Source organism: Ciconia boyciana, chromosome 2, assembly GCF_034638445.1.
Source record: "Ciconia boyciana chromosome 2, ASM3463844v1, whole genome shotgun sequence".
NCBI lineage: Eukaryota > Metazoa > Chordata > Aves > Ciconiiformes > Ciconiidae > Ciconia > Ciconia boyciana.
Genome location: NC_132935.1, coordinates 137,108,451 through 137,135,019, shown reverse-complemented (window position 1 = coordinate 137,135,019; position 26,569 = coordinate 137,108,451). Strand labels below are relative to the sequence as shown.

Here is a 26,569-nt window from a genome sequence, read left to right as displayed (position 1 = left end):
ATACATAGGAGTTACCAGAATAAGATAAAGATTTTAATGCTTAGCTGAATAAAAATATTCTCAGGGTAGAAAGAAATGATAAACTAAAAGTACAGGTTAATGAGACCTGTAATAAACTTTACTCTGAAACAGGTCTAATTGACTATTGATGTGAAGATGTTTGATTCAAAAGATACTATTGAACCTATATGATCATTGTAGTAGAAAAAGTTGAAATGGAAAAGAGAGAAAATCAAATTACCCATGGCATTCTCTTCCCATATTCCATGGCAGAATTAGCCCATAGATTAGTAAATGGTAACGCATGCAACAAAAAATATGCTGTATCACTTTATGTAAACATCTGCTTTCATCATGCAAAATGCCTACAAAACTGTGACAATATTTTTTTCTAATAGCATAGTTTTACATTAGCTCGGTTACAGAAACTGTTAAACCAAAATCCATGATTTTGCAAGTAGAAGATACTCTAAAATTCTTGAAAGATTTCCAGCATAAATATTCCAAAGCCCAACAAAGCTAATTGGTTTTCTAAAAACTAAACTACATAGGCTTATTCCTTGCTGTGGTTCCTTGTTCTTTTGATGATAGAAGAGAAAAGACCGGTTTTTGGAGGAGGTCCCATCAACATGGGGGCTTGGTTCTTATGAGTAATTTTTATCTGGGGGAAGAAAGAAGAAAAACAGAGTTATCCCTTGAGCTAGCTCAATTCCAAGTGTCTGAGATGCCTGAATTATCTTTATATGTGACTTCCAAACCTTCTTAATTTAATCAAAGATGAAAGGAAAATACCTGTATTTTTTATGAACAATATCACATATGCAGTAAACCAATCTATGTGTAATCATTGTTTCCACAAATACTTGAAATTATACTTGCAATCAATATTAAAAATCATATGCAATAAAATAAATGCCAATATGTGATCTTACTTTTTGAGTGTGGGATTTATTGCTTGCTGTTGAATATTTTGCATATCTACAAGATGAATAAGAATTTAAAAGTTGGAAAGGACACACATGCTGACAGACCAAGCTGTTGCCCATTATTAACATATAAGCTATGTCTTTGTATGCTTTATTTATACATCTAATCAAGCTGTACTTCTCTTTTAACACATGACACTGCTTAATTTCAAAATAACCATTATGAACGAAAGTCAAAAGTTAATACACAAAAAAGGTCAAAAAAGATGAACTAGCATTCTAATTTGTTAATTAATTGTTAATAGAATAGACTCAAATATTGAAAAGCCTATTTAAAACACTTTGTAAGACTGCTCTAAAGCTACCCGTTTTGATTTCTTTGATATAAAACTACGAATCACCTTAAATGAGACAACCTTAAAGTAGATTATGTCTGCAATTTTCTCTAATTCAAGTCTAAATTAGAGAAGACATTTTATGAATGTATGCTATGCTCAAAGCTAATTGAAAGCAATTATCAAAGTGGCATTTTGTCTGTGACTTTAAGATACATTGTAAGATAATAAATGATTCTCATTATGTAATAAAAAGGTCACATCTTGCCTTTGGGCTAGTGACGCTAAGAGTTTTTCAAAAGCAATCCGAGACATTTTCTTTAGTGAACTACGACTAATACAAGAACCATCACTTATTAAATATCAGTTGTCACCTGCATAGTACCCACATCAGAGATGGGTATTTCTTTCAAAAAGAAACACCACCTCATTAAAAACTGGAAAAAATATATCTCTTAAAGTGCATACCTGACATTTTCAAGTTAAAATGAATATCCTTCACTTGTCATTCACTAATAGTAATGAAACAAAAAATGTATGTCACGTGGAGAGGCTCATTAAAATATAGATCAGGACATTTCTTGGGGTGGAAATTTACTTTACAATATAAGGAGACAGAAACATAAAAAACTCAACAGAATGAGTGGGTTGGTTTAACTCTATTAGAGCCTTTACTTTATTCTCCAAATGCTTATTTCCATGCTACCTTAGTTCATTAGTCTCAAATTTCATACATGACCTGTTTTTGTCAACATTGTTCATTAGTATCAAATTTAGCATACGGGGTTTTTTTGGCAACCTAGATTAATTTCACATGGTTAATAACTCTTGCTTTCAAAGACTGGCACAAACATATTTTCTCGCAAGAAATTCTGCTTCAGGCACCACTTTGGAGGCTAAATCTGTAGTTGGGGTAAATTGGCATTATTCCACTGATGTCACTTTATACCAGCTGATGATCTGGTCCTGGAAAATCACTTCAAGTATTTGTGTAACTTTCACATGCTTCATAAGACATATTTTGGGGCTCAGGAACAGTGATGACATCAACCTGGTCCTGAGGATCAATACACGAAGTAATCTGCAGCTGCTGTGAGTGAATTCTTTGAGAGTCATAAGGGTTCAGCTTATTGCAAGATTTGGCCATGATGTGGCAGTAGGAATGGTCTCAGGGTTTCCTTTCAGAGGTAAATCATAGTAATTCCATCTTAAAATGAATAAAAGAGCAAAGCTCAAACGATGGCTTTAGTATGAAGAGGTGAGGTAATCCTGAGACCTCATACAGATTGCATGTTGGATTGGGGCTGTTCAATGCTGCTGAGGATGAATGCAATTACATATTGAGAAAATGTTTTATCATTTGTAATGTTCTTTTTTGGCTTGAGCCATCTGTTTCAGAGACCATGAGTCTTCAGTATGTTGTATCCTATCAGCTGAGATCAGCTAAGATGCATGAACATGATTAACCACTCATGTGCGTGGCGATGGAGTCCTATATGCATTTCTCTAAGACATATTTTCCACTGTTATAAATTGGCACGATTCCAGTGGTGTAAAATATATTTTACACTGTGAAAATACAAAAATAAAGTGTAAACTTAAAGTATATTTGCTTACTTATGCATGGTAGTGTATGTTAACATTACATTGGTTAACAATGATAACCATTTATTCCTTATTTTCCTGCTGAAAAAAAAAAAAGATTAAAAAAAATCTTATCTTTGGGTGATAAAAAAAGATCAGTATGTTTGTAATACATGCTGGACCATTGTACTACCTTGCCTGACATAGGATAATTTTGTTTTTCTCAAGACTTTGAGGCACTGTATTTCTGGCCTGGACTCTCACTTCTGCTTCTGTTTTCATACTGGCAGCACTGCCAGAGTTGGTGCTGTGAGTTTGGGTGACAAGTGACAGTATACACTTTGAGATGGGAAGCAGCACTAAGGATCTCAGAGAAATAGTGTTGTAGGTCAAAGTAGGACTGAACACTGAAAGTGCTGTATGGGAGACTGAAATGGACCAAAAAAAAAAAAAAAGAGAAAAATCTTTAATTACAAACAACCAAGATTTAGTTTAGTTAAAAATAAAGAAATCGCTACTTATAGCTGTATATAGATTCTGTGTGCGTGCACATGGAGTGTCTAAAGACTAACTTTTACCATACAGTTTCTCTTTCATTCAGCAAGCAACTTCATGTCTTTTTTAGTAGAAGCACAATTATAAAAGCTTTAAATAAAACCTATTATTTTTTTGTTTTTCATTTTTCCTAGGTGAATCTGTGATTTACGCACACATACACGAGAAAGGGCTTGCTCAGACAAAAATCCCAGAAGCTCAAACCCTAACCTAACATATTTTTAGGAACTGATGATACCTTGACAAATATACTCCTACAAATTACTATGGAATTCTGGAAAATAATTTTTGAGATAATTTACTCAGTTTTATTGAAAATATATAACTTACAGAAAATATGGAGGACATTTTAAACATAAATTAGGGGACTGCCTGAAGTGCTGCTGGAGAAAAAAACCCTTCTATTTGGCGTATTTGGCACAAATTTATATTTAAAAATAGGCAAAATGAGGAAATAACAAAATTTCATTTACAGGGAAGTAAATAGCCACATGAATTGCTAGGATATAATGGATTTTTGTTCTAAGCCTGATACACAACATTATACGTTAAACTCAAACTGTTCAAGCCAATGGCAAAACTCTCATTCACTAACTGAAGCCAAGATTTTATCCTATGAGTTCATGATCACAGAAATTTAAAGGGCTGGTATATCTAGTAAATAGGTTTAGCAGAAAAATACTGCATTTGCAATTTCGAAATCACCTTTCCAGTATTAGAAAGTGTGTCCAATGACCTATTCATGGGAAGGAACACCAGATCTAATTAAAAAAGAGCATAATCCTTAAAAGAAGAGATGGTAATTTCTCCCTATTTGTCGATAGCAAGTTTTCTGATAAAGGAGAAGCCTGAATTTGTGATACTAAGGATATTTATAAATGAATAAACCAGACATTTATTTGTTTCAGGAGCAGGTCAGAGTTTCAAAATATGCCTCAAAGCTACATTAATACAATGCATCCACTAAATGAAATGCAGTGAGCATAAATAATTTTAGCGTGGTAACTATATCTTTTAGGTCAGTCAGTTTTGCCTTCATGTTCCTTTTTCTACAATATGTGCTGGTTACCTTTGTGTTCCTGACTTCAGAGAATGCCTAAATATTTACTATGAACACAGAACAGTGCTATAAATACAGGTACTAACCACAATGCTAAATGACAATAGAAAACTGGAAACAGAGATAATCAGCTCTGCTTATAATATTTCAATTAATGTTAAAGAAAGAAACCCTATATTTTAAGGACAAAGGGAAAAAACTGACAGAAAAAACTTATCAAGTTGGATCTGTTAGTTTATGGTCACTTTTTTCCATGCTATCAGCAGTGTTTGGATGTTGCTAGTTTTGAGGGTAGGAGGGTTTTCCCACGGTCTACACGCCCGTATGCTGCTCCCCTTGCAGGAAATGGCGGAATGCTACACCGCTGCATCACAGAAGTACCAAATACTTTTATCTTCCCGTAGCTGATCAAGAGCTGTACTGGGTATCATGATATGATTAAGGCCTATAGAATGTAGTCAGTGCTAAACAATATGAACCTGTGACTTGCATTATGTGGTATTTTGGTCAAAATCTCTTCAGATCTAGACCAGTTGTTTTAAATATAGCGTTATGCAACACATCTTTTAAACAAATTTCTTAACAATATTATTGTGCAAGGTGCAATCAAATCTAATCAGTTTGGCATTAATTAAGCTCTAATAATATACTCTAGTCTCTCTCCTAAGTAGTGTGATCCGTTTCCCCTTCACACAGGTAGATTGGAAAACATTACTATGTCATCATAATTTTTAAACATACCGAGAAAATGACAGAGCTGCAAAATTAAAATAAATGATTAATGGCATTTTTTTCATGTTTTGTACTAATAGGTATCACCGAGGTTTTAAATTAATAGAGCTGTCAAGCTCAGGGTTGTTACAGATCCAGTGCAGAACTAAAATGGAAATTATGTATTCCACAGACACCTAAAGATGACACTTTGGAATATTTTAAATTTTAATTAGTAGGTGCAATTGTTTTCCCCCCCTCCTCCCTAAAACCACTGCAAATTAATTGGCAATTAGTCACAACTAATTCTTTTCTTAGCAATCTGAACTGAAAAGAAAGGTGCACTACATGTTAGAGTATTTGTCTGGGGTGCAGAAAGCACACATGCAGTAAATTGCTTTGTCAATTACAAAAACTACTGTTGTGAAATTAAGAAAAAATATGCATAGGTAAACAAAACTAATTAACGTGCAGTGTACCTGTGAGCACAAAAAATAATGCCCAGCTGCAATAAAGTGTTAGAAACTCAATAAATCACTCTGGCCTTGAAACAGAAATGTATGCACATTGTTGCTCAGAAGGAAAAATGCAGCATTTTAGTATAACACCAGAAACTTTTTCTAGAGATTGACTTCCATTTATGGGTTACCTATGTAATAATTGTCTAATATTCTAGTAAAATCAGCGACCATACCTAGGACCCAGTTCCTCTTTGCTCTAAAGAAGCAGACACAAAAGTTAAAATTCTCCCATTATAAACAACTGATAAGAAAATATTACTACATTCAGTGACATGGAAAGAAGATACTTTACAGACAGTCTAGAACACAGCTGCAGCTTCTTCATGCGATCTATGGGGTGTTGGAGCCAATGGATCTACATGAAAGCAAATCGGTGACTCTCTTCCAGTTTTCTCACCCGGCCCTGGCATAATAGTGATTATTAGTAAAAGCTTTTTTTTGTTTTTAGTTCTTATTTCTCTCTGGATTTAACTACAAAGGTAAGACTTCAATAGGACCTCTCTTCTCAGGCATCACATCTCTTGGGACTAAAGGAAAGGCTAGAGAGAAACCATTCATTCATTCATTCAAACCTTATTTTTAAGGTGCATTCAAATTATAATATTTTGAAATATTATTTCTGAGTTTCATTTTTAAATGGGGAGGCTTACTACAAGTATTCCTATCAGTGAATAATTCTTAAAATACTATATGTTTCAGATCTCTATGAAACTATATTTCTGGCAATCCATTAGGTGGGCTCTGACTATGGATTTTCATTTAGGCAATATTCTTGCATTTTCTATAGACATTTCTGTCTTCTACTTTTAATCTAATGTTGCTAGCAGCTCGACACTCTTTCAGATAAGATGCCAAGCAAGTCAGGAATAGATGAAAGAACTGAAATCATAGTTATTTCTAATTAAGATGGAATATTCTTATGGATTTTTTCAAAACAATGCTAATAATTTATGTAGCTAAATTGAAAGATTACTTTTCTTAAAAAAAATCCTGATGGCTAAAGCTAGAAGTTTATTGAATTAACTTGAGAGTCTTTGAAGTTTCATTACTATTAATGACCTGTTTGGAGATCAGGTGAAACCATGGATATCTTTCATGTTGCTATATTTGTCTGGGAGAGCTCTGATAGAATTTCCTCCTCAGCTAATCAGACAAGATGTTTAACATAACATTATCATCTTTCCTTCTCCCAAAGACTCCTCTATAAAAACACAGTGGAAACAACACAGTTTGATGCTCAGATTCTGCATCTTATTATACCAGAGCAGAGCGACTTTGTTGGACACTGCAGTCTGCATGTGTTCAACACAGTGAATAATGCTGGATGACAGATCTTTAGACCAAGCCACTCACATTTTTAAGTATGTACAGGATCTACAGGAACGCATTCCTGCTCTCGTCTAGGGATGCTAGGTGCATTTGCAATAGAAGATCATAAAGATGTTAAAAGAAGCACACGACAACTTCTTTAGTCCTAAAATTGATAGCGGGAATGCAAAATCACAGATCACAGGTTCTAGGGAATACCTGCATTGTCTATTGCATCCCACAGTATTTTCTCAGAGCCCACACTGTCATTTTGGGGGAACATGATCTCTATATGCATGAGAAGGGACAGCTGTCAGCAACTTGTGCTACTTGTATAAAAGTTTTTTCCAGTCAGAAAGCAGAAGTAGCAAAGATAAACTTGTTGATTCCTTCAACAGGAAATAAACTTCCAAGCCTGCTTGTGCAGCCTGCATCCCACACATAACAGGGACTTGATGCAGAACTTGTTTTCCTTAATATGCATAACAGAATAGCAGGAGAATTTTGATCAGGTTGAACTCAGTTTCTTGAAAAATCATTTGCAAAATACTCTTATTTGTACTAAAATCTGAAGCAGAAACAGAAGAGGACTTCTGAGCTTAACCACTTGCACCTTGGGCCAGGGCTGATTCGATACCTGCTGATCGTATGGATTTCTTTCTCACTTAGTCTCTGTAATTCTTATAGGTCAGTCCATAAAACTACTGAACTTAGATGACACTGAAGTTCCTGAGATGACCATACTAAAATAAAACGTGTTATTTCAACTTTCTAAAGGACAGTTGGAGAGGGAGGGATAGCAGTCTTTTTTTTTAACAATAGCTTTCTGGCAGGAGCACCAAAGAATCAAAAACCTGAGGCTCAGCTGCTGTGTCTAACTGGTGTACATGATCTGTGCAACAGAACAAGGTGCAGGGGTCTCTCCCCTAGAACTAGTGAGATGGTATATCCAAGCAGGCCTGTACTGTGTGGAGACAGTAGCTTCTGTCCTTAAAGCCATATAGCTGGTAAACTAATAAGCACCTTCCCTCAGCAACCTAATGTGAAACAAGAAGTAGCATGGGAATGTCCCTCCACGTCTCAGTGCATGATGTAGGAGTGCCAACATCTTTGTATATGAGCCTCAGTTCCTTGTGAGAGCTAGGGAAAGAAATTTCCTAAGAGGGGAAATAAAAGGAAAAGCACACTCTCACACGTTTCCTAAGGAACTAAACTCATTGATTTCTCTATCTGATCATCACATTTTTTTTCCATTTAAAAACTGGTCATTAATCATTTGCTTTCAGGTAATTTTGGGAGAAAACTGCAGTTTTGCCTCTAGAGAAGACAAAAGCTCATGATTCTTATATTGGTGTCCTCATATTTTTTTCCTGAAATTTGAGCTCTTGCAGGTTCAAATAATTGGCTACATAGTTGGCTACACATAAGAATTTATTCTGAATTTATGTTTTTTTTCAGAGTCTGGTTTTGGATACACATCACTGAGAGATCATCCTGATACTTATGTAATCAAATACATTTTGGCTTCCAAACAAAGACCCCTCTGAAGCACACACTTAGAAATCAAATCTTAAACTTTGGTTGAGAGAAAGCTAACATCCATCTTTGTCATTGTCTCAGGAGGAATTCCTAGCTACTTTGCAGAGACCTTCAAGGAAAAACTGTAGTGTAGTTAGAATTAGTGGGGAGGGGAGAGGTTAGACCATACATGTTTTTTCCTTTGTAAGATGTAGAAAACAGAGTGGAGTACATGTACAATAATGCAAGGAGCAATTGCAATAAATACGTTAAGCTTCCCAGTAGAAAAAAAACCACCATTTCCTGAAAAATGAATAATATAACATAAAATAATAATTCTATATATAAATTCATAGAGGTGCAGTAGTCTAGACAAATAGTTCATGTATTTTCTTCTCAGAGGAAATAAATACATTCAGCATTATGGTTTTCTTATGTAACACAAAGTCTATTCTCTTAACAGTGGTGTAGCAAAAAGGATGGGTTCCACAGAAAATTATATGGCATTTCTATCCCCTTTAAAATGGTACTTCAACTGGATAGCAGTAATTATCAGCAATAATTTACTGTTTCCTCAAGGCAGTAATTGAAATGTAAGAACTGTCCCTTTTTCCAGGTTTGTTCTCAATCGTACAGGCAGCTTCTGCTAGCATTATCAATCAGATAGCAGGGATTTTGCACAGAGCAAGCAATCAAGACTAAAAAAGCACATGTTACTGCCAGCATCCTTCCATAAGTTCTCTTCTGTAATCTGGCAACTGAAAAATTACATGTCTTTTTCTTGAACAAGTAACTGCTGTGTTCAGTACTGTTGCTCTGCACTGAGCCATCGCTGTAGAAGAGGTAAAGATAATGATATCTCTCAACTCCAAAAGGTTTCCTGGAATAAATCTCATAAAATCCCCACTGTTCTGCCTTCACACAGTGTGTGTTCACATGGTTCTCCTCTCATTGCAGCATCTGAGCACTTACCATAGAGAATTAGAGTTCAGGAACCCTTCCTGCTGTTCAGCTGTACACTACGGTGTATCTGGTAAACATGAACTATCACAACCCTTTTCTGTCATCCTAACACATACACTATCAGCTGCCACACCTGTTAGCATCTTACTGAAGGTGTTCCCTTTTACTTTTTTGTGTAGCTTTAATTCTGCTACAGAAATAAAGCTCATGAAAGTGATACAGTACCCTGGTTTGGAGAATTACTCCCATCTGTAGTGGGATTTCTTCCTTATCACATTACTGTTTTGTCATACAAGCTACAAGGCATCAGCAATTCATCTACTTAAAAACACAGGTCATCTTTAGGGAAACATAATTAGTAAAATTGTATATTAAAACATGTTACTAAGACTATATTCAACAATAAAGACCTTAAATTTCTTCAACATCATCTCCAAATGCTTGGTTCGCCTCTATAATTTATTGGAGAGAGATTCTTAGAGATACACCTTTCTTGTGTTTTCTGTAAACAGTTACTCAAAGAACCTCTTCTGAGCAAGCTCCTCCCTATCCTATCCTACCCTATCCTATCCGGATTGCTGTTTACCTTCCCTCACTTCATATGTGTGGGCACTGAAACAAAAGATGAAATAATTTCTTTCGTGTCTCCCTTAAACTGTAAGGATTTTTGAAATATGAGTTCTATTGTATAATTCAATCAGCACAGTCAAGACTTCAGCTTTAAATGAAACCTCCATGATATGAACTCTCAAAAGCACAACGGAAAATCTTCCTAAATTTTTAAAGAATAATTAGTTACTTTATACATTTTAGCATCAGAACGAACATTGGTTTTAGCAATAGAGACTATAAATCTGATACGTCATCATAAATAAATGATCACACTGGGTAAAGGGATTCTGGGACTGCACCTTTTCAGTATTTTCCAAACTTTTGAAATAAATGCCTTTTTATTCCTAACTTGTGGGGAAAAAACCAGCATGATAAATTGAAAATGCAGTGGGTGTTGAACTATATAATAACAGTGTGTGAAGATGTTACGTAAGTAAATTGAGTTAATGCTGATGACAACGGTTGTCTTTTAAACCGAAAGAGTCTCTTTCTGTCATTGAAGAAATGAAAGTAAATAAATCAGTTAATATTTCTGACTATTCTAATTTTTGTTACTCATTTAAAAAAGTTCCCAATTTTTTTTGTTCAGCTCTCTTCCCAGTGCTAACAGTATCCTTACCGTGCAAGGAGTTTGCATCCAAGGTTCCCCATCTATCTGCATAGGCAGAGACTTGCTGGTCCTAAAGGGATATATTTCATACTATAAGAAAAAGTAACTAGACAAAATTGATAAATATATTTATTAAGGAGGCATATATGTGATGGCACACACATATAATCCTGATTTACCCCAAGCTTCTATGTAATCTCCAGTATGACCGAACATGCTTACAAAAGTAACCTAGTCACTTAGTAGGCTTAGTTTGATTTTCAACACACAAAGCAAAAACATTGCAAACATTTACACATCTTGCTACTAATGTGTTACTCTCTCATGGCAGAATAGTCTGTAATTTGTGAAATAAAGAGTGAATTACACAAGAACTTCAGGAATAAACCTTATTAACTGAAAAGACAAAGGAACCTCTGCTATTTTTTATAATTTAGACTGACTACTATAAAGGAAATAAGAAATAAATTTTAGCTCTATCATCACCATTTATTAGAACTATAAAAGATGTTTTTACGCTTGTGTCTAACTCTGGGTTAGACAGAGCACTCACATAACATGACAGTTGTACTATATTCAGAGGCTTTAACATACCATGTTATAAATTTGAGTTGTTAGTAAAGGGGCACTGTTTTTAACATAAAGCTACAGCCAGTATTCCCTGTCTAGTTTTGGATACCACTTTAAGAAAAGTATAGACAAATAAGAAAGAAAATAAAAAAAAGGATGATCTTTTTGGGTCTTTTCCAACCCTATATTTCTGCATTATAATAGTTTGCATACAAGACTATTAGAAATAACATGGAGTAGATAAATCTAATAATGGAAAAATGAGTCAACTGAGCACTCATGTTGATCCATGGAAATTCTGGCTTGGACATTATTTGAAAAAGACTAACAGTTCATGGGATTATCCACTGTTATCTATGGCCATAAGTGAAGGAAGGGAAGAATGTTCAATGACCTCTCACTTTATTGGTCTGGAAGAGTTCTGAATCCTTTGCAGTTGTGGTCCTGCTGACATGGGATTATAAAAATTATCTTTTGGTATCCAGAGAAGGTTGGAATGCCTCTGTGATCTTATTTTTCTTCCTCATCCACATGACAGAGTACTTTTGAAGTCAACATCACCCAGTCCTTGAGGAGAATCTCAAAAATACACGAAGCACTTTGGCAAATCCTACTTATTTTCTTAAAGTTTTTATTGCTGCTCTTCTGTTTTATGCTCATTTTAGGCTTTTGGGGCTTATAATTGTATCGCTTATGATTTTATTAAGATTTTGGAAAATTCTTCCTGAGAAATTCTTCACTGAGGAAGAGTTGACCATCTCTCTCTTTTCCAGTCCTTATCTAATCCAAAAGTTAGAATAATTATTTTCTCCTTGAGTCCTAATCCAAGTTTCCTCTATTGTGAATATTCTGGTCACTTTTAGCATAGTTAACGATAAAAAACCCAACTAAATTAGCGTGCTCCACCATTAGAGGCTTACACATACCAAAACATTTATTAATAGTGACTTGTCAGTGTTGAGTAAATAGCAAATAAATTAAAAACAGAGCACTTTGACTACCACAGATCAAAAAAGTGCTTTACAAATACTAATCACATGCTACTACTCCCTGGTGAGGTATGCATTATAAATGGGTTAAAATGTGTCAAAGTAATGGTAAATGACTTTTTGCTCAAAATTGCATGGAGTGTATGTCAATAATAAAACCCAAGATGTCCATGCCTTACTCCTTCTGCTCCAACTACTTGACAATATTTCTTCATAGAATGAAATGATAGTTGAATACAACATGTGAAGACTGACTGTAAACATCCTTTTTCTAGTTTTTTGACACATTTAAAGAAAGGAAGATGTATGGGCATAGAATATGGATGGAATAGATATATTTCATATATAAAAATGATACTTTCACAAGCAATAACTACAGTAATTATGACTCTTAAACTACCAAAGAGAGTGAACTGATAATATATGAAACTTTACTGTTTCATTACAAGAGTGTAGTGCAAATTAAAGCTGCCGATACCTGATGACAACAGACGAGCACTGGGCAAGTCGTCTTCCAGCACTTTTCAGTCCTGTGTATATCTGTCCCATCTCCATGGCTCCTTCCAGACCAACCACTTCCATAAGCTGGTCACTTAGATCTGCAAAAGTTGAAAAAACACATTTTGTCTAGACAGCATTTTGACAGTGGTTATCCTGACTAGCAAGAATTGTCAAAAGACCAGCTGATAATAAAAGATGCGGAGAACAGAACTGGCAAAAATGATGATTCCTAAGAAGTGATTGCAGCTTTAAGGTTGGACACATCTGGGCCTGTTGCCACACCATTCTAAAATATCCCGACCAAAATGATTCTAAAATACAATAATAATCTCCATGGTATATTTTAATACATACATACTGAACAAATAATCTTATTATATGAGAAAATAGGAGAGACTCCTTCATTTAGGTTACCTGACACTCATAGAATGAGATTATTGAAGTTTAGAAATTTATGCTGTCCATTGTTTCAACAGGTATGTAAAATCTGGTAAAGGAAAAGTCAGTGCTCCAGACCCTATTGGATTCTCTTCCATACAATCCTTTCCAGACGATGCGTACAACTCTAATTCAGCCTTTGTGTGCATGCATGATTCTAGTCTTTAATTATGAGACCACATGTTATTTTTTACACTGGATCTTTGTCTCAATTAGTGCACAGATTCAATGCAAAAAGGGCAGAAAAAACCCTTATATCAGCAACTATTCATCTAGCTTTCCTGAACTTCGTAGTGCTTGTTTGCACCCAGTTATATATTTTTATTTCACACTGCTTTTTGATTACATAGCATTTTGGCATTAAACTTTTTTAAAAAATTAAATAAATATTGTTTCTGGTAAAATAAATATTAGTTTGCTTGAATTCAAGAAGCAAGGACAAATTCTGTCTAGAATTGCAGATACAAACAGAGATACAACCAGGAACCTGAACATTAATATAGCAGTCCGGTTTGAGAAGCAACCAAGCAAGGTAATGAAATATTATCCAGAATCAACTAGGGTGTCTTGTATGAAATGTTTTATATGTTCCTGTTTAAATACATGTTGCCAAGACCAGATGGACAAGAAAAAGAAACATTTTTTTTTTTTAGCTGTATATTATGTGTGTTTTATAGATTGGCTGTTAATATCCATGTTTCCAAAAGGTACACTGTTCAGTGAAGCCCAGCAATAAGCTAAAATGTTAGAGTCTATCATCACATTGAAAAAACAAAGAAAGGAGAGCACATTACTCTTTGTATATTTTAAACCCTTCAACCTTTAATGAAGGTAGAATTTCATGCTAATTATCATATCTGTGAAGCTAGTCCAAAGTTTCAAAGGGAGTCTTTTCTGTTCACTGCTTTGGGCTTTGAATGAAGGTAATTAACTGAAAGAAGTACTGTGATAGGGGGGAAAAAAAAAAGTATTAAAAGCAATAGGATTTATGGTCTGGATTATTCTGCTTCCAACCAGAAAATCTGATACTATCAAAGCCTTCATTTTTCTTCTTATACTTTCTTAATATTCTTTGTTATTTTCATTTTCTCATCACAGTGAAATCAGTTCCATACAATATGAATGAAGCAAAACCAAACCCTATTCTTTCCTATTAAGGAAAAACAATAAGATGGACGAAAGATTAAAATATACAATATGATTAATTTTAACTATACATTTTTGTAGTTTTCATCCCTGTAACACTTGTAAACCCAATTTTGTATGTCTGGCTTTCTGCTGAATTGGTTTTATCTTAAAATGTTTTCCTTAAGTTACTCACTTAAAAACTGAACTCAGATTTAAACAAATTCTGCTTTTCTTAATAGCCATAAGGATTTAAATGGGCAAGTCCTACTCATTTGCAAAAGCTATTATATTATAAAAGCACACAGAACTTTATAGATGTACTAAATCATTAAAATGTTTCCAGCCAAAGAAAACATCAAATTCCTATTCATTGGGTTATTAGAAAATTATTATTTTTTAAATGGGAGAATAATTAAGAACAGATTTTTATTACTGACAGCTCAGGCAACATATGCAAGATTCAGAATAGTGACATTTGCAGTGATATAAATTTGATGCATCATTTTTCAATAGCTGTGAGATTAGTGTCAGTAACAGCAGGTAACTAAGGGCCAAATCCTGCCCTTTGATCTGTACCACACATCTCAAAAAATGTGGTATATTAAACATTGGAAGATGGAACTGAACAATACTGTTATCTACCTAAAAAGTGAAGCTTTTTCAAAATCTTCACATTTGCAGTGGCACATTCCCAAAGTGGGGTTATTTTAGGCCAAATAGGAATATTTTTAGAATCAAGCTTAAATTAGACATAACCTTCCTTCAGAAGCAGTAAAAACTAAAGCAAATGTAACATGCAATTATTGACTTAGGGTTAGTTCACCCTAATTGTTGCTAATATATTTGACCTGATGGTTTTGCATAGTCATATCCATTTCAACAAATCCTTGAGCTATATTGACTTTGATAAGAACTCAGAGTGAGCAGAAGTGGAAAAGGGAGTGTGTATATTTTAGTCCCATTCTTCAGAGATGTTACATGGCTATAGGTACACTGGTTGAATATAAAGGGTCAAGACATCAATGAATGGATTACATTTGTTCTTAAAAGGTCCCCACCAAAGACTCTGAAAGAGACTAAGCTCTATTAAAAGAGATCAGGTCTTCTATTAAATTGAAAGATAGGAAAGAGGAAGTAATTCTTCATTCTGCCAGAAGGTTATCACTGATTTCTCAGAAAGATCTGTGCTGGCCTCTGTACTGCTCAACATATTCCCCTAAATAATCTGGAAATAGAAGTAGATAGTGAGCTACTGAGGATTCAATGAAGTAAAGACAAAAGCCAATTATAAAAAAAGTTTTGGAATTTTACAGTACTGAGTAATGGGGCAATACGAAGGCAGAAAATTCAATACATGTAACTTAATGCCCATGAGGAGAAACAGAGCTAACTACATAGAGCTAACTATATATATATATAGACTGTTATATGCATATATATTATATTTGAAAATAAATATGGGGGGTGTGTGTGTGTATGTCCATATATACATGTATATTTATTTTGCTGGGCTACAATTAATACTGTCATGCTGGAATTAGGATTATGGAGTTACTGTGGCTACTTCTATGAAAATATCAGCTCAATGCTCAATAGTGATCAAATATCATCAAATATTATGACTGGTATATCCATACAGCATGGAGTTTGTAGTTCCAGTCCACTCAGCACTGCACAGGAAGATGTATAATAACTGCAAATGACAGAGCAACACACATGGTAACAAATATGGAACAGCTTCTCTATGAAAATAAATTAGACTAGGACCCTTCAGGAAGTAAGGAGATGAATGGAGGAAAGATGATATAGGCAGAGAAAATAATGAGTGTCATGGAGTAGGTGAAGACAGTACTGTAATTCAGTATTTCTCAAAATGTAAGAACTAAGGAGTTTCATAGCACTTCTAGAACAAGCAGGAAATCATTTTTATGTAATATTTTGTTATATCATGATGCCATACTAGACTTTGAAATTCCCTAAATCACAAATTGATACAAATTTGGTAGGGTATCTTAACAGAAGAATCACTGTAAGTTTGCCCTCTTATGCTTTATCTCTAATCATACAATACAGGTTGGTGTTAGAGGTCAGATACAGAGCTACACGAACTTGTGGTTGACCTAGTATCATTGTTTGTGTTGTCTTCTTATACATCTCATAAATTGTAGACCAGAATAATGAATGCTGCTGTTCACTAAACATCATTCATCACTTAAAACAGCTTATAATGTGGACTTTTCCATGACATGTATCCAACTGTGTTTGAGACCTAATTCAGAAAGTCACTTCTTTTCAATCCTCAAATTATATTCTAAAGCTACACACTTGTGTGCACATCTGTGTGTGTCTCTACCAACTATAGAACAAAAAATGTATCTCTTTTTAGGCATGTTGTATTTCTTCTGCATTCTACAGATTTTATTCTAAAGAGAAAATAACCAATAGGTGACTCTACTGATAAAATTCTCCAATGCATGCTTCACCTATTATAACCAGTTTTAGGATGTTTAGGTTTAGGAAACTGAAGGTTAGATTTTCAAAAAGAATTTAGCAGCTAACGGCAAACAACAGCAACTACCAGATACTGAGCAGCTTTTCAATCTAGCCAGGTCATTTAGTTGCCTAAATGAGAGCTGAAGTCTCATAGGTAAGCTATCATGTAGAGCATCTCAGTATTAGTGCATTATGAAAGTGTTTTTTGACTGGTGCCTTGGGGTTCTTGAGTCCATTTGTTCTACTTTGAGCTCTGTGAAAGAGCTGAAGGCTCTCACTTGTTTTCTATGTGAATGAGCTATTAGAGTGTGTGGGAATGTTTTCACAGCACCATGCCTCTCCTGCCCTCTTCCACAAACCAAAGTACTTCACGTGTCTCCTCACATTAGCCCTGTCAGTAAACAAAGCCAGCTCTCCCAGGGGAGCGCTGCTGTCAGCAGATGGTGGCTAGCACGCAGAGGGGCATCTGACCCCTTGCACTCATTCCTGATGAGGAGATAAAGTCACTAGGGAGATGGCTGCCCATTTCTTCCCATCAGGCAGCAGGAGAAAGAGAAGTCAACAAACTTGAACAAGTGTCAGACAAAACACTGTACGTGAATATAAGCCCTTTATAGCACTTCCCCAAGGCATGAAGAAACACACTTGGAGACTTTAAAGTCTCCTGGTGAGGAGTTTACGTTATCCATTAGCTTGGCATTAGCTGAATGCTTCAATATTCAAAGTGAACACACAGGAGAAAAACACATTTGGAATTCATCTATGAAGATAAAGCAAGGAAAGCAAAATGGGGTAGGGGGTGGGAAGAAGCATGGTGTGATTAGAAATACTGATTTACACAGACACCTTTCCCTCTGTAATGGAACTGGTTTTGATATCCAATTTATCTTCGCAATATATAAATATTGCTGTCCTGGCAAGAGATTGAATGACTCTATTATAACTTGGGGTTACTGCACTCACTCAGGCACATTTGCATAAAAACACTGTTGGTCAGTGGTAAATCTGTCTCTGGCAGCAGTTTGTCTTCCAAGAGAAGGGGCTCCATGGCTTACTAAATGTAATCAAACCCTAGTAATCATCACTCTGGAAATTTTTTGGTTCCAGTTAAAATACTGGATAAGAATTTGAAAACTGGTATGATGCCAGAGGATCCTTGAAAAACTCCTGAGCTCAATGCTCTGCACCACATGAATGCTTCACTATCTTCCTAGAACACGGCATGTATTAAATCCACAGTAACCCATTATGCAGGAATGTGGGGTTCCTTCCATATGCAGGGATAGGGACTGCTGTTGTATAAAATGCTAAAAATGTGTTTAACGTCACAGTATTCTCCTGATTTCAAATGAACGGCTTTTTCTAGACTCCTGGTTACAAGAAATCAGTAAATCAAGAGCAATCTGTACATCCTGGTTTTTGTTATGCTTTGCTTTAAAGAAGCTACCTGAAGTAACATGCCTCAACATTTGTAATTGTTTATATCCAAGTTGTACCTGGAGGTCCAGATGATGTCAAGGCCTGTTTTGTTAATGATTCACAGACATATAACAAAAGACAGCCCTTGTCCCCAATAATTTATAATATAGACAAATAAAACAGACAAAGCATTGGGGAAAAATAATATCATTATGTCAATTTTACACAGTGAAAATTATACACAGACAAGTTTAGGTCCTGCAAAAGGTTTGTTCTCATACTCAGCTGGATATATTGTGTGTAGACCCACAAGAGTCATAATATTTTTTCTACCACGTAAAGTTAAGCACATGAGTTTGCAGAACTGACCTGGCCAAGATGACACATAAGTTTGTGGCAGAGACAGGAAATAAATCAGCAGCTCCTGAATTTCAACCCTCTGCTTTTAAAAGTCTATTCTCCCTCTTAATGTTGACTTCAAGGATATATATCAAGTCCTACATCTATAGTATTTGACCCAGTTTTGAGTATTTTGCATTGCTGAGTTTGCTTGTAAACATTAAAAATCTCAGGTGGCTCCATACATCTATTTCATGCCAGTATTGATTCTCAACTCAAGTCTTTATTCTTGTCTTCATATTTTTTCCTGTTTTTAAAACAAAGCAAAACAAAACAAGCTAAGCCTGCCTTTTAGTGTGAAGAAAGGAAGATACATCACTGCTGTAATTTTCACCCTGGTGAGATACTCAGATACGGTGATAATAAATTAAGCAGATATTTTATATATATAAACACACGCAAAAATGCACACACATTTTATACCTATGTGGACATACACACATATGATATATACCCATATTTATGCATATGTGAGAAATTCAGTACATTTTTGCTCTACCATCTGAATTGATGATGCGCTAAATAGCTTTAATGGGGTAAGAATGCAAGGGTGCTATTTTTGACACTTAAAATGAATGCAATCAATAAAATCCTGTCTCTGCCGAATTCAGTGGCAAAACTCTTACTAACTTCAGCAGGGCCCAGATTTCACCCAGCAACTTGTGTCTTGCATCAGTCTAGCACAGAGACTCTGTCCTCAGATGGAATCATTTAACAGATATAGCTCAGCCTACTACTGTGTAATGGATTTTTTTTTGTGTATATAATCACCTCCTGACTCTCATTAATCATTGAATGACAAGTTTCCCCAAAAAACAGGAGGGCAAACAAGGAAGAATCAGTCCTTATAATTAAATATTTTATGAAACTTTTTAATGTGCACAGAAGGCCTTTGTATAACTTTTCCTTAAGTGAACTTCCCCCCCCCCCCCCTCCAGTTTACCAGGGGGAAGGAGAGGAGAGTTCTTAATAGAAACTTTTTTGATTAATAGTAAAAGAAGAAAAATAATAAACCCCCCCCAACCCATCCCAGAGCATTCAAATTAAATCGCTTCCACCCAAAAACTACTCCCAAATACCAACGTTCAGATGTTCAATGTTTGAAACAAGAGGCTTCATCTTCCAGTTCAGGAGATCATTATGGATAAGTCTTTTATGGTAAAGCTTGGCAGACAAAACGTATTCTTTTTTTATAGATTTATTCTTTTAATAGTTTGAGGTACAATTGCATTGAACATGCTGCTGCACCAAAAAGCCCCCTATTATTTTAATCTGTATTCTTTTAAAAGTTATTTGTTCAAAAGGATTTCACTGTGTTACTCTTATACCCCCTTCATCCAACAGAACAAAAGCCGTTCTATGAAAGGAGTCTAAACTTGGACAAACCGTAAAAAAAAAAAAGCAAAGTTCCTCTCTGTTTTTATCAAATTTGATTGCTGCAGCTGTTCCCAGTTTCTGTATTTTAAAAATAGCCTTATTCAGTGCCTTGTTGGCTAAAGGCCAGAGTACCATTAGAACATGCTGTACGGAAAACCTCTATTCAGTTACAGATACAGAAATATATTTAAGATCAGTGGGGGTCATCTGCAGCAAACACTTGTATGGGGGAAAATGGAATTTTAATGTGCTTGGACTGCTCACCACTTTTAACAGATATTTAAGAACTTCAAACCGGATATCTTTCTATTTGTATTGGTACTATCATATTACTGAGCATCAGGTACAATACGAGGAAGTCAAGATCATTTCAACTAACAAAAATAGATCTAATTCTCAAATTACTCCTTAGTAGTTCTGGCATTCACTTTAAATGGCTCCTAGTAATATTGGATATTTGATTAGCCTATAAAAATGCCACAGCCTAGAAAAGAAAAATACAGTAATATTGATGGAAATGTAGAAATCTGATCAATGAAAACCAGCTTTGATTTGTACATTTCTAAGAGGACTAGTACTAACAGGGGATAAATGTTCCCTTTCTGCAGGGCAGCAAACTCTAATAATGGCATTATCTCTATATTTGTCCACTAAAGAGTTTTTTTAGTTATTGGCCAGAAAGAAATCTTCATTCCATTTACATGAGTATTAAAACTCCTTTTGATTAAAGTGGTAGCAATTTGGTCCAGGAGCTCAGAAACCCCCCAAAGATGATCTCCATTCCTCTTTCTCTTCATGAGAACCAATTCCATTTGCTTCCTCTACCTTGCTAGTATTCCATGGTGTGCGGAGATGACAGTATACAGAATGGACACTGGTTTGAACAATAGCAATTTTTAGTTATTAACCAAGAGCCTAACCCCAGGAAAGTATTCTGAAAATCAATGAGATGTATCATAGATCACTTTTAGCCATTTCTGATGGTCTAGAATGCCTGCATTAAAGTATTCAAGGTTATATATTTCTACTGTAGCTGGGGGAGGAGTCTTCAGCATGGTAGAGATATCCAAGGTCATTATTTGGGTAGGTGGTAACAGGAAAGAAAACACAGCAGTGATGGCATGAATATAGTCTAGATGAGCTTGCTGAGACTCCAAATTCTTAGTGGCTGGTTGGCCTCCTAAGTTTCTGTGCCCACACTCTCTGTAGCCGGGTTAATTTAATTAAATAAATGCTACAATCACACTTGGGATTGCAGTTTCAATTACAAACATTGTCCACACCTTTTTGTACAGAAGGAGCATCAGGCAATTGAATGAAGTCAAATCCAGTGAACTCTGGGGCAGGTATTTGTATCATCTAAGTAAATCAATCTTCCTAGACTTCCTGCAGTCAGTGAAAGTAAAGAAGCTTTGATTTAGTTTCCCACTAAACTAAATGTGTTTGGTGTTGGCTGAAGTGGCCTAGGATTTCCAGGACATTCACAAAGGGCTGACGAGCCTGACAAAGGAGCAACAGAAGAAGCAGATGAAAGGATGGTATCTTGAGAGGCACTCTGATGGTGTTAGGAACTTCTATATGGAGAACTGAAGAAAGCTCAGAGTTTCCTTCAGTGATTCAGAGGAAGAGTCTAAAAGGGCTGGTTTTCTGGAGGATCATGGTTTTTTTTCTCTTGTCACCAAGAGGAATCTTGGGAGACAAGCTAGCATGCTTCGTCAACTTAGCAGTGTGTCTAAAGCTAACTTTCTGCTAAATCTAGCACCCCAGCATTACCATATGTGTTGGCTCCTTTGTGGAGGCTAAGGCCTGTAGAAGTGATACATCCTCTACTTACTCATTGTTTGATGCGGACACAAGTGTGCTTGCTACCTCCAGGACTGAGCTCCAAGTATGTGAGCAGATTTTCCCAATGCTTACTTTCCTTGAATTTGTTCTGTTCTGATAATTTGTCATTGTGGGGTTTGGTCTCTGCTCTAGTTACATACAAGCAATTGCAGATATTTTTCTTCCTACCTGAACTACACACATTGCTAAAAATTCAGTATTATTTGTACTATTACTGGTTTACAAGAAGACAGTTCTGGGATATGCAGAAACCTTTGTTATTGGAGAAACCAAAGGGGAAAGTTACCTCTATTAGTGCTGCAAGAAAAACAAATGTCTGCTTTGATGTGCTTTACATGGATTCAAAGGATCACAAAAGGATCACATTTCAAAGGATCACAAAGAAAGCAAAAATAAATTTATTATTATACCTTTCAATATTTTAAGTATTAATTATTGATATCAAGCTATTTTTCAATAGCTTAAGAAAAGGTATTTCCATAACCATGATGAAGACAACTACAGAACAGTTCCAAACCTCTTCTCAAGGACAAAAAGACCAGAGTCAGCTAAAAGTATCACAGTAGTGACTCAAGTTATTTTTAGTGCTCTGGTCCTGAACAGTATCAAATATAAAAAACAAACTTTATTTCATTCCAGACAAGAAAAAGATGACTTAAAAACAAAACTGGATCTGGTTATAATTTATTTGGTTATGGTGTTCTGCCACAAAATGAAAGCCACAATCTTTTACTAAAAATGATCTGAACACTCACTATTCAGCTATAACACCACTCACGATGTTTCAGGTATCAGAGAAATACAGAAGCAAAGTCCTTGCCCAGAGCTAACTCATCCTGAGATCCTGAGCTGAAAATCTATACTGAAATGTGGAGCCTTACTGAATTTGTCTTTAAAGAGATTTGACATGGCAAGAAAAATATATCCTCATGGAGTTTAATGCAAAATAATTCAAGTTTAGAACAATCATTCTGCGTTTGTTTTCATTTTACTAATCAATTACACACTGGAAAGTAAGGGTCGGAGGATTGCTTTTTGGTTACATATGGAAATTAATCTGGAAGGACAGAAGATTGGTCATGAATATTTTGGAATTTTCACCTTCCAGGTTACTTTCAGCAAATGGCTGAGACAAATTTTTAAAGGGCCTGAATTTTGTTCTCTGCCCAACAAATCATTTAAGCATGGATATTCAGTGTTATCAGATGGACTACATGTATGTTTCAAGCATGGCTGTTAAGTGCTCTGTTTATTCAGGCCTATCTCTATGGTAACTACTTTATGGTACATGATTTCAGAATACTAATTATAAAGCAATATAAATAAGGTTGTCTACAACAAACAGGTTTGCATCTACATATTTGAGGCATCTGAAAATTCAGCCTTACTTGTATAATATAATGTGTGATTGATTTTGAAAAAATATTTTTCATCATTGTAATTCATGCATGGTAATAGCAGCTGAATTTTCTTTTCCATAACACTACTTTGCACTAGGATCAGCAGCACAAGGGGACTGCAATATACTAAGGGAATTAAAGAAAGCAGAAGATGCAGGTGCACTAATAAATGGTCGCCTTTGGATTACAGTATTTATGTGTGTATGCCGAGCTAAACAGAAACCTAACTGTTACACATAAGAAGTGGTACAACAAGAACATCTGTGTTGGGGGACTGAACTGGCATGGCTAACACCTCCAGTGCCAGGTGCAAAGGAAATTTCAGTACAGCTTGAGTAATTTTGACTGCTAGCATCTGTATATATCGGATTATCTCTCCTCTTCCCTCCATATTCCACTAGAGTATTTGTATTATACATCTGGCTTTAGATTCTAGCATAGCAAAAGACAGGTTGTAATCCTTCCATTCCTGGATCTTAGCCTCACTTTTTTTTTTATTTGGGTCTTGCTTTTCATAGAAGCATAAGGCCAGAGCTACTAGTATTTTCTAAATGTATGGTTAAGGAAAATGAGCGTTTTTCCCTCGGAAAGAAAGAAACATTAAAGGAAGAATCATACCTTTGATCTATTTAAAGCTGATCAAAATGCCTGTAGAGAAAGCTTTTCCTCTCTAAGATACTAAACTTGAACTATAACTTCACATTTCTCTGAGAACGTCCACTCTTCTGAGAAATTCTAGATTTTCATGTAAAGTCACTTTTTAAAGTCAACCTTCAAAATAAAATGAAAATTTTCATTTCAAGTTCAAGTGACATACCTTATTCATAGAAATATTGATGATATTTGGTAGAAGACTTAAAATACTTGAAAGAACGAGACAGCTGGCTGAAATGATTGTTAGGACATGCAAAAGCAGTCACTTGTGATGCACTCATGGAAGTCCAATCCTATTAATCTTTGAAATATGTTAAATTCTGACAGACTCCATTGAGACCATGACCTACTGTATTAAGTGGCTCAGGCTCAATCTTTTATTTCTTAATTAGGCAAAGATTTCAGGAATCAATTGTTGTATAAGGCTGAAAACTTACAAAAACTACCAGTGATCATGTTAGTTCAGGTGGAAGTCAATGGCCTGATCACCATTACCATGACACCAACGAAAGCTGAAGCTGTTCCCAAGAAAGGATTGGGAAGGGGGGGGTGGAGAAAGAAAAAAAAAAAAAGGAAAGAAGAAGAAGAAAAAAAAAAAAGAAATATGGAAATAAAAGAATAGTGCTTGTATTCTGCGACAACAAAATCTACTCATGTTAGTGCACTGTTAACCTGTCTGAACCACAGCTCTCCATGTTTTATTTGTCCAGCACTTTTAACAAGACCTACAATTCTATTCAAGACAGGAACAAAATGTCATGAACAGTACAACTGGACATATTGAGCTTTGAAGGAATTTCTTCAGAAATGTCTGTGGAAAACTATGTCTTTCTCTTGGCAATTTCAAATCACCTCCTTCCATCCCCAGCTACTGATTAAACCTCTTGAATATGTCTAATAAATAATCTAAACAAGGAAAGGACAAATTATTTTAAGTCTACACTTCTCTGGGAATTGGGAGTTTGTTTCACCACATTGTAAATTATCTGTGCTAACTTCTAACAAGGTGCGACAAAAATGTAATAAATACAAATAAGTCCACAGGGAAGAGACTCAAAAAACATTACAAAAGCTTGACTTTAGAGAAAAAAAATGCTATAACAAATTTGCAATCCCAAGTTACTCCTCTTTTCTTGTTAGTTCAGTTCTAACGCCAAATTTCTTCATTATTTTTTGACCTGATATGAAACACCATCTGGCAAAAGCATGTTGCAATTCTACATAAATGAAATAATTGGATGATTGCTTAAAAATATATTTCATAAATAAGTATTATTATACATTAGCAAAACTCACTTCATTCCATTTCTGAGCTCTGTTGCTGAGCTATGACTTTTTGTGTGCCTAGAAGACCTGGGATTCCTAGACAGTCATGAGGCTCATGCGTTTCCACAGTTATACAGTATCAGATGCATATGTCCATACGTGTCATTTGTATTTACTGTATGCATTTTTATTATTGCTACTACTGTTAGACAAGGGTAGCACCACAGACTCATCAGAATCATTGCCCTGTAGGAAGAGATCACAGCCTAAAGGTCCTGGTGGATCTGCGGCAACAGATTACAAACCATATGGCTGACGTGGTGTCCTGGTTTCAGCTGAGGTTGAGTTAATTTTCTTTAGAGTGGCTGGTATGGGGCTATGTTTTGGATTTGTGCTGAAAACAGTGTTGATAATACAGAGATGTTTTAGTTGTTGCTGCACTAGCCAAGGACTTTTCAGCTTCCCATGCTCTGCCAGGTGCAGAAGAAGCTGGGAGGGGACACAGCCAGGATAGTTGATCCAAACTGACCAAAGGGCTATTCCATACCACATGACATCATGCTCAGTATATAAAGCTGGGGAAGAAGAAGGAAGGGGGGACATTTGGAGTGATGGCGTTTGTCTTCCCAAGTAACCATTACGCATGATGGAGCCCTGCTTTCCTGGAGATGGCTGAACACCTGCCTGCCCATGGGAAGTAGTGAATGAATTCCTTGCTTTGCTTTGCTTGCGTGCGCGGCTTTTGCTTTACCTATTAAACTGTCTTTATCTCAACCCACGAGTTTTCTTACTTTTGCTCTTCCGATTCTCTCCCCCATCCCACCAGGGGGGAGTGAGCGAGCGGCTGCGTGGTGCTTAGTTGCTGGCTGGGGCTAAACCACGACACGTGGTTATCTTATAATAGGCCAAATGGCTGTGGTTATTCAGGAGCCATTTCAAAAGTGGATCAGGTGTCCCTGTCATGAGATATCTCAATCACACTTCAAAACATCTTTAGAATAATTTTGTCCAGCCAATTACTTTCAATCTACTACTGCAAAGCTGTCAAGATCTGAGGAGATCATACTATTGCTGGAGTCCTACAGATGGACTTCTGTGTCTGCACAGTCTCATTTGCTAGTCTGGGAGATCTTCCGCAGTGTGCACACCTCCCTAGGCATACATCACGGGAGGAATCAGGTCAGAAGAGACAAAGCAGTCATTGATTAATTGGATACATGTTACAACGTTGCTCCTCAACAAGTTATGACAAGCATGGAGTAATAGTGAAAAACAAAATATTTGCTAGTGATGAAAAGCGGTATACAAAACAGCAGTTGGTCGTGAGCAAACATTTTGCAGCTATAAAGACCCAGCTGCTTTGGCTGACTAAAATGAAAAGGAACAA

General features: G+C 35.8%; 1 protein-coding gene across 6 annotated transcripts in view; it reads right to left on the bottom strand.

Annotated features, from left to right (window-relative positions):
• Nucleotides 1-526: 526 nt before the first annotated feature.
• Nucleotides 527-26,569, bottom strand: part of DGKB (diacylglycerol kinase beta) — a 325,820-nt gene continuing 299,777 nt past the window's right edge. For all 6 annotated transcript variants that reach the window (XM_072851476.1, XM_072851474.1, XM_072851471.1 and 3 more), the window contains 3 exons: nucleotides 12,741-12,861; nucleotides 10,713-10,773; nucleotides 527-661 (listed from right to left, as the gene is read on the bottom strand). In XM_072851476.1, the coding sequence (XP_072707577.1) occupies nucleotides 554-661; nucleotides 10,713-10,773; nucleotides 12,741-12,861 (290 nt within the window). In that variant the 3' untranslated portion in view covers nucleotides 527-553. The remainder of the gene's footprint in view (nucleotides 662-10,712; nucleotides 10,774-12,740; nucleotides 12,862-26,569) is intronic.